This window comes from Drosophila eugracilis, unplaced genomic scaffold, assembly GCF_018153835.1.
Source record: "Drosophila eugracilis isolate 14026-0451.02 unplaced genomic scaffold, ASM1815383v1 contig_2088, whole genome shotgun sequence".
Classification (NCBI taxonomy): Eukaryota; Metazoa; Arthropoda; class Insecta; order Diptera; family Drosophilidae; genus Drosophila; species Drosophila eugracilis.
Window position 1 is genome coordinate 7,696,381 of NW_024572964.1, and position 8,656 is coordinate 7,705,036.

General features: G+C 45.3%; 1 protein-coding gene across 2 annotated transcripts; it reads left to right on the forward strand.

Moving 5' to 3' along the window:
• The first annotated feature begins 8 nt into the window (after positions 1 to 8).
• Positions 9 to 8,198, forward strand: LOC108107958 (protein melted). Of its 2 annotated transcripts, none has more exons than XM_017215797.2 (10): positions 9 to 851; positions 4,626 to 4,781; positions 4,836 to 5,087; positions 5,152 to 5,953; positions 6,016 to 6,764; positions 6,828 to 7,065; positions 7,167 to 7,336; positions 7,397 to 7,525; positions 7,590 to 7,871; positions 7,928 to 8,198. In XM_017215797.2, the coding sequence occupies exons 2-10, from the start codon at positions 4,677 to 4,679 to the stop codon at positions 8,183 to 8,185; spliced, it is 2,985 nt and encodes a 994-aa protein (XP_017071286.1). In that variant the 5' UTR covers positions 9 to 851; positions 4,626 to 4,676; the 3' UTR covers positions 8,186 to 8,198. The 2 variants fall into 2 exon arrangements, with proteins under 2 accessions (XP_017071286.1, XP_017071287.1); XM_017215798.2 differs by having other exon boundaries at positions 7,185 to 7,336.
• The last annotated feature ends 458 nt before the right edge of the window (positions 8,199 to 8,656 follow it).

Below are 8,656 nucleotides of genomic sequence, written 5' to 3' on the forward strand. Positions count from 1 at the left end.
TGCTTTTGCGTTGCCATTCCGCTCAGTTTCAGTTTCAGTTCAGTCAGTTCAGTCTTCATTTGGGCCCAAACGCGTTCGCTTGGCCAGCGCGCTTGACACTCCGCTGCCGCTTCGCCCCCTTCGTCCCTCGCTCATACTCTCTTGCCTTTTTCAAGTGTATGCGTGCACCTGCCTACGTGTGTGCATGTGTGTGCGTGTGTGTGTGTTAACAAAATGTGATTAGCAAAAATACAAAGAAATCAGGCATAGTGGAACAAGGCATTGTGGCTGAAACAACAGTCAACGGTAACAGCAATGCATATAAACAAAAAAAATACAATAATAATCATACACAACAAATAAAATATAAAAAAAAACAAATTTTTAAAGATATACACGAAATGCGAAAATTTGCATAAAAAGCAATGCGCTGGCGCGGCAACAAAGCGCGGCCATAAAAAAATAAATAATAAACGCCAACGACAATTCTGAATTTTGTGCTTTATCGGCAACAGCAGCAACAATTAAATTAATATTGAACTACACCCAACGTTAACAAAAGTAGCAGCCATAAAAAAAACACCACCACCACAACAGCAACAACAACAACTACGAAAAGCGGCAACAGCAACAACCATAAACGTTGTCTACCTCTTTTTTTTTACCTTTTCAAGTGTGTGTTTTTTGTTGCTGCTGCAAGAGAGATATATAGAGAGATCCGGAGAGCAGGAGCCGCAGACAAAGAGAGGGCCAGATCGGGGCTTAACTCCGACTCCGACTCCCGACTCCCGACTTCGACTTCAACCAGTTCCAGTTGCTCGAAGTGATACTGATATGACCAGCTGTCTGCCAGCAGCCACAGATGCAATCCGGTGAGTTTCGCCCATTCACCGTTGCCGCATTCAAATTTGTAGACCCAAAGGTATAATTTGAAGTTATCTTGAGTGCCTTTCGATTGGTTTTTAATTTTTTTGGTGATCAAAACTTTGTGTTATGATTTTTGAATGGATGGGTTAAGGTAGTCATTAGATAAAATCGAAAAACTAGACCTATTTCATAATGTTTTTCACATTATTCAGATTTGGTTCATATCTTAAAAACCTAAACATTAAATTTAAGACTCAACGGATATAACCATTAGTAGCGTTTTTATATTAAATTTAAAGTGAAATATTTTACATTTTAATTTCACCAGTTAGTTGTGAAGGTAAAAAGTTGGCCAGGTAGCAAAATCTAGAGAATCGACATTCTCAGGCTCCGCAAACCCATTAAAAAGTGCCAAAAAATGTGCGAGGGTATTGGTGGGGGATATTTGTGTATTTTCGTACGAGCTTCTTGTTGTTGTGCTAATTCGCAGCAATTTCTTCGTTCGCGGCCTTTTCATTAATAAGTTTCACGCGCCGCTCATTTTTCAACATACTCGCACTCCTGTCCCCCTAAAGCACCTCGTCTCTGGATCGGATTACCGTGTTGATGTTGTCTTTACTTTTCGCAGTCCCCAAATGCTGGCGAGGGGGAATAAGGGAAGTGGGACGAATAAATTATTATTTTTTGCTAATTCGTACATGTAGGTAGTTTTTCGGCTTTCATTGGGGTAGATAACATAATTTAACTGGTGATGCAATACGCCTAAGGAATCGGATAGAGACGATTGATATTCGATTTTCAGTGTTTTATATTTTGTTTGATTAATTATCATGTATTTACCAACGATATTTAGAATAAAACTTGTTAAACATGATCAGCATTTACAGCTGAGTTGGCAATTTGTTTTTCATGTAATATCTCTTTTAAGTAATCATAAGGAAAGTAATTCAGGTATTCCCTGATCAAAGATAGCTCTTAAATGATAATAGGATCAACTGCCCTTCACACTCGATAACCAATAATTACCAATGACATCTGCAACCCAGATTTCACAGTCCAGACAAATATATTATCAATCGAAGCGAAACCCCGTCACCCATCCCACCCAGCGGTGGCGATGACTGTCTGCGCATGCGTAGGGTAGTCACAAACAGAACGGATTGTTCGAGGTAGTGAGTGGAAAACAAGTTTTCCGAGCAGCGACTAATACTAGTTATGTTTTGCGACTGCCAGCCGCCAAAAACTCCTTTTCCCCCGGCCGTCGGGCAGACTTTGAACCGTCGTGTAATTGCAGTCGCAAGTTGGAAGTTGCTGGTTGCAGGTTGCAAGTTACCAATGGCCAGCGGCAGGCTGCCGAGACACTTGACGCTCCTCCGGGCAAAGGCAGAGGCACATTGGCCAGGTATGACAATGGAATGCACAAACAAGAACCAAACACTTGCCAAGCACGCAATGAGACTCGGATTCGGAAAAGCGGAATGTTCGCTGGATCAGAATACGTATACGTCCAGTGTGACGGTTATGTGAGCCGGTCGCCCGGTTCGCGGAAACTCCCAACAAGGAGATTCCAAAGGCCGTGCCACTTGGTCGGTTGGCTTAGCCCTGGACCAACAGGTAGGGTTACTCATAGCGAAGCATCTCAGATCTGCCACCATTGGAAAATTGAGTCATTCGCACGCTCTTATGAAATACAGACAGACTTCTATAAATCGAACTGCTATCTTGTCACGTTCAAGATCTACAAATTGCGTGCATATCATTTTCACTCCGGATTTTGCGTCATCAGGTATTACACATTTCTTTAGGATTTTGCCAAGTGAACGTAATTTTGTATCTAGTTCATATTTTAAAGTTATTTTGAAAGTTCATTTGGTTATGCCAAGAAAAGTGCGTAATATTTTCTTCATACATATATGGAAAGCCTTTGGAGTAATTTTGGTAAAGCCCCAGAAGTGATGGTCAGTCAATGGAACAATGGTAAATTGTAATCATACTTTCATAGTCAAATTGCTGTCTTAGCCAAAGAAGTTTGACTGTAACAATGAGGCTTAACGAACTAAGATATTTAGTGACTGTGTTTATTCCATTTCTGAACTCTGCCATTTTGTGGAGCAATGCAAATAGAATCTAAGCGGAGAATTATGGGGTCTCGAATTTTTGGCACAGCCTTTGTTTCCACTCTGTCTCCGAAATCTGGAGACCACGGGGCCCCTCGAAAACCCCTGCCCCCTATTCACAGATCTTGAGCCCGGGGCTTCGTGTGTATTAACCTGCCGCACCGGTTTCGGTTTATGTTTTAGCCAACGCCATCATCCATTACTTATACCCGAACCCGAACCCATACCCATACCCCTGCCCGTACATATGTGTGTTTCTATTTCTCTTTTAATTTTCTCTCGGGCGCTCAAAGTTGCTGCTGCTGCCGCTGTTGCTGTTGCTGCTGCTGCTGCGACTTGTTGCTGCTTCTTTATTTATTTTTTAACCAGTTTTTCTGTTTGTTGTTGGTGCTGCAACCTGAGCGCGAATGAGCCATAAATAACAACAACCACAGCAGCCCAGTCGCTGTCTTCTGTCCCGGTTTCCAGGAAGCAAATGTCTGTCCGTCCGTCAGTCCGCCAGTCTGCCAGCCCGCTTGTCGGTCCGCCCGTCGAGAGGCCCAAACCCATACCAAAGCCAAACCGTCTGCAATTCGCGTGCAGAGTTGTTGTGTTGCCTGCGCCTGCCTGCCTGCCTGACTGGCCCCTATGGATTATGCAACTCTTGGTTTTGGTTTTGGTTTTGATTTTTATTTGAAAATTTAATAACCCGGGCGTTGGCGTTGGCGTCTGCTTCCTTGATGGCGCGACAGCGGCAAGAAATGACTTTTCTGCCAGCTTTTTAGCGCCCACTCATTTGGCCAGCTAGCAAATTCCCCGGGGTGATCCGCTAAGTCGCGGCTAATCCCTTGCCGGAATTTTGCTCATCTAATCAAAAGACCGTGCATCACCTGCATTCCACGAAGGTCCAAAGAAAACGTCGACAGCAAGTTGGCCAAGAATTTACCGGGCTATCAGCGGTACAAACAAGCGGCCAAGTGCAAATGGGCAAACACAAACAGCGTTTGCGGGAAACCCCACGGAAAACAGAACCGAATCAATTCGCAGAATTCATGCCCAGGCATACTGTGCAGATTCTTGGGTAAACAAACTAGCTTGGGCATGTGAATGTAGGACCAGCCTGCACTCATTGCCAATTTTTTGAAGGTTCCATAAAGATAATCGACCCATATTTGGATGCCATAGAGATAAGGGTTATATCGTTAGGATTTCTAGTATCACAATGTCTATGGGTAATCGTCAAGTACTTTTATATAAATTCCATCACAGCCTGTGCAATGGCATTCTCGCTCTGAGTATCTAAGATAAGCATCGGTGGCAGTGCAACAAGTATTTGGTGTCCGCGGAAAATATCTATATTTATACAGCTATATATGCACTTTCGGGGAACCCGAGAATAGAACTGCTCTGGAGCAACAAGTACTCGTATTTTGGCGGAACCTCTACACTCGGACTAGTTTGCATTCGCAAATGCCTGGCGATAAGATAAAAAGTGGCTGCCAGAGGCCCCTGAACTTTGGCAATGGGCCAATTCCAAACATGGCAGTGAAAAAATGCAGTGGCTAAAAGTAAACAAATACACTCTAAATCTCATTTGATGTAGTCGGAGATTTATTCGTTGCATTCCATTGCAAAATAATAATCAACTTTATGTATACTTTATAATCCTGAATTTCTTTTTAGCTGCCACAGATGATGCTATTTGAGCAACCTTAATTGGGAGAATCCTCCAAGATGCACGAACTCTTTAACAAAGTGCTCGCCAAGCGCGATCTCTCCAGAGCCGGAGATCTTTTCTCCGTGCCAGATGCTGATATTGTCGACGACATCACGGAGGTGGTACGTTATCTCGAACTATTTCTTAAGTCCTTATTAATTTGACTGCTATTTAAGCTCTCCGAGATCAGCCCGATCATCTCGCATGCGGACTATGTGAATAACAACAATGACCAGAGCGTGGTGGAAATCTGTGTGACACGGGTGCTGTCTTGCATCCGGGAAACACGCACTGCCGAGAGGTATTGCGCTGCTCTGGTTGATCTTCTAAAGACCTGCCTGTTGTGGAACCTCCAACCTTCGGTAACCACAAAAGAAGAACCACCCCACGCCAAGATCGCCGCCGATATCATCTCTAGCATTTTTCTGGTAAACAAAATTTATCTAAATTGAAATAAATTATTAACATATTTATATTTTAACTCTCGCTTAGAACTATGACAAAAAAGAACTGATGAAAATTGCCCTTCCTGTCGCCGTACAATTCCTTCCTAAAGGAAACCGAGAGCTGTCAAGAAACCTGGCCAGTTACTTATCTCTGGCGGCCATTGATTACGCCTGCTTACTAAGTCCTCATACAGAATCCGTCATGGAATCGATTCTGTCCGGAAACTATGGACTACTGCGAGTGCTTTCGCAGGTGTATGAGGTGGCTCCGGAGGCGGTAACGCCACATGCCCCACTTCTAATGCCCCTGCTGCCACAGTGTGATTCCCAAGAGCGGATGGCGGTGTTCCAGCTGTATCTACTGATTGTCCAGAAGTCGCCTGAGGTTCTGGAATCGTGCGTTCCACAGCTTTGTGGCTTCCTCCTTGATAGCGATACCTCCAGCATCACCATGCAGATTCTTCTGAAACTGTCCCAGCACTCGCCAAACCTTCTAATCGATCACTTTGAGCAACTTCGTCTGGCGGCCAAGACTAATCCTGGAACGATTCCACTCTGTGCCCAGATAATGACTACGGCGGGAATCGGAAGCAAGGAGACGGCCCAGCAGGCTTTGGATTTTGTCCTGGAACATTTGCCCACCCAGGCACTTTTGCAACAGGAGGCCACTCGCCTCTGTTCCGCTTATCCTGTTTTATTTACCGACAAGGTCCTGGCCTGTGTGCGGCAAAAAAATGCAGCTCTTAGCCCTCAACAGGATATGGGTAATGCTTTGGGAAACAAGACTTCCGGTGGTGTCACTATTGTCAGCTTAAACAGCTCCAGTCCCAGTCCGCCTCTTAAGCCAGGTAAACTTATTTTGGCAATTTGAAAAATTCCTTTTTAATTCATAACTTTAAATACTTTTCAGCTCCAATTGCCACACCGTCCACCAATTCCAGCATCATCCAGCCGGCCATCGTAGCCAGTGCCACACCCACTGTACCTCCCGCATCTGCCTCGGTGCCCGTTGCCACCTCCACGCCCGTGCCAGCTGCCACACCCACACCGCAGCATGCGGGCTACACGAGGCGGGTGAAACTGGGAGATTCCCGGAGCACAGGTCGTCTACATCCCGCCAGTAACACGCACCGGAGTGTGACCCGGTTGAATGTGGCTACTGGATCAGTTGGCGGACTGCACAAGAGCATGACCCGCCTGAGCAATTCTCAGATTAACCAGCAACCTGGGGGCAGCTCCAATGGCAATGTGATCGTTCAATCGGGTGCCACACCCAAGACACCAACTGCTTTTAGTAATCCGCCCGTAACTCCAGTACCGCCTTTAAGTAACAATGTGGTCATAACTGGACATAACCGGCATGGAATACCTGTGACCTCTGGAGGAGTAACTGTGACCACTTCGCCATCCAAGGTACGACCCCATTCTCAAGGACCCTCCACGCTGCTGAACTCGAGCACGGTGCTGATGAAGTACAGTACGGATGCACTGAACCAGTCTGTGGGCTCGATCTCCATACCACAGACTTCTACGGCGCCCATTTTGCCACCGACGCAGACACAGAATGCGGTATCCGTACACCATGCCTCGCCAGCACTGCCCCAATCCTCCACCAATGGCAATGCCAAGTCGGTGATGAAGCTGCCTATCAATGGAAATGTAAGTGGGAAAAGTTAAGCCCTATGATATTGGATATAAACTGATAGAAAAACCTATTTGCAGAGCGAAGTGATTGTCTCAGGACCCACCACCAATGTGGCACCTCGACGCAGCGATAATACCAGCAGGACCTTACTGAATGCCAACAGTGTAATGGACCAGCGGATGAGCACTTTCGAGCCGTATCAGATTATGCGTGATCCCGTCCAGCAATTCTGCGAGAAGAACTTTAATTCGATCAAGTCGTACATGGATGAGGTTTCGCAGCATCTGCCACCGCCCACACGCTGCAGCATCGAGGGTAAGTCCTTGGTGGTCCTTTTCCCTCAATCTCTAACTCCTTTCCCCATCCATCCCTCACATAAACACACACCTCTTCACACACACAAACACATCACACAGTTTCCAATGAATTTGCAGAGCGTCGTACCAAAAAGGTGGCCAAACTGCATTTCGCCTGCCAGATTCGTGGACCCCATTGCCTGTACTCCAAAACTTGCTTCACGATGCGGACTCGAAACCCCAAGACCTGGATACATATGATGTTCCTGGACTTCCAAGTGAGGCATTTCGTGAGTACCAGGATTTTTCAAGCCTAGAAATATCCTTTTAATTATGGTTTAATTTTTCAGGTGAAGGAGAAGTGTGTGCTGAGCACGCGTGAGTCTGGTATTAGTAATCTCAAGAATATCTGGCAGATACTCAAGTGCGAAAACCGCAGCTTCACCGAGCTGGTTACCAGCCAGTTTCCTCAGGTCAAGGTAGGTGTATTAAATATTCCGAAAAAACATCTTTTTTAACCGATTGTGCTTAATCATCTTTCAGGACCGCGAGATCCTGGTAAACGAGCTGCGCCACTCGGGCTTCCTGGACGTATTTGAGGTCTCTAAGACTGACAAGTCCAATCCAAACTGCAATGAGTTGGAGTACCAGTGGGGTTGCTTCTTGTGCAATCATCCGGATAAAGCGGTGGGCTTCCTCAATGGCAGCAATCAGCCCATGATCGAAGGTCAGCTCAAGGAGAAGAAGGGCAAGTGGAGACTTTTCAGGCGCTGGCGAACGCGCTACTTTACTTTATCCGGAGCGCATTTGTCCTGCAAGGGATCGGTGAGTTTAAAAGCGAAAGTCAATCCGAGACCTTAATAAATTCAAAACTATTACAGAGCGGTGGCGAAAGCATTGATGTGAATCAGATAAGATCTGTGAAGGTATCGCGAGGTGCGCGAAACATACCCAAAGCCTTTGAGATCTTCACCGCCGACCAGACATTAATACTCAAGCCCAAGGACGGCAAGAATGCCGAAGAGTGGGTGCAGTGCCTTAGCATTGTGGTGGCCCACTCGCAGGCCCGAGACAATCCCACGGCCAAGACGAATAGCTTGCCAGCCCGCAGCATGGGCAGCAGCAAGCCCTCCTTCTAGGATTCTAGGATGCGATGCCATCCCAAACCCAATGTGAGATTATTTGTAAATGTAAAGACAGAGCAACGGCAACACACAAAAGACAAACAGACAAAGGAGTGTTGATCACAGGACTCTGCTGTCTATATATACACACCATATATATATATACAATATCTCATTCTATATATATCTATATATATACATACCTTAGGCCTATGCCCATAGACTTATCTAGCGTGTACTTACCATTTCAAGGGATTTCAAAAATTTTGCGAAATTGTTTTTTTCATTTATAGTTGATTTTTATACATATATATTTAGTTTATGCTTATTTATTGTACGTGTATTAAACAAACAGCTTGCTTTCAAAATCGAATGCTTTAGTTATTTTTCAGTACACGGGGCCTGGCTTGCACCTAACCCCCTTTCACCTTCCCCTAATGACTGAATATCAAATTGTAGCTGCAATCATAATTTTTGGCAATGCGG

Bases quoted from the DNA above. Each gene is read 5' to 3' on its own strand.
- LOC108107958 (XM_017215797.2), top strand. From the start codon at position 4,677: ATGCACGAACTCTTTAACAAAGTGCTCGCCAAGCGCGATCTCTCCAGA. The intron at 4,782-4,835 runs GTACGTTATCTC...CTGCTATTTAAG, and splicing joins TCGACGACATCACGGAGGTG to CTCTCCGAGATCAGCCCGAT. The intron at 7,066-7,166 runs GTAAGTCCTTGG...CACATCACACAG, and splicing joins CACACGCTGCAGCATCGAGG to TTTCCAATGAATTTGCAGAG.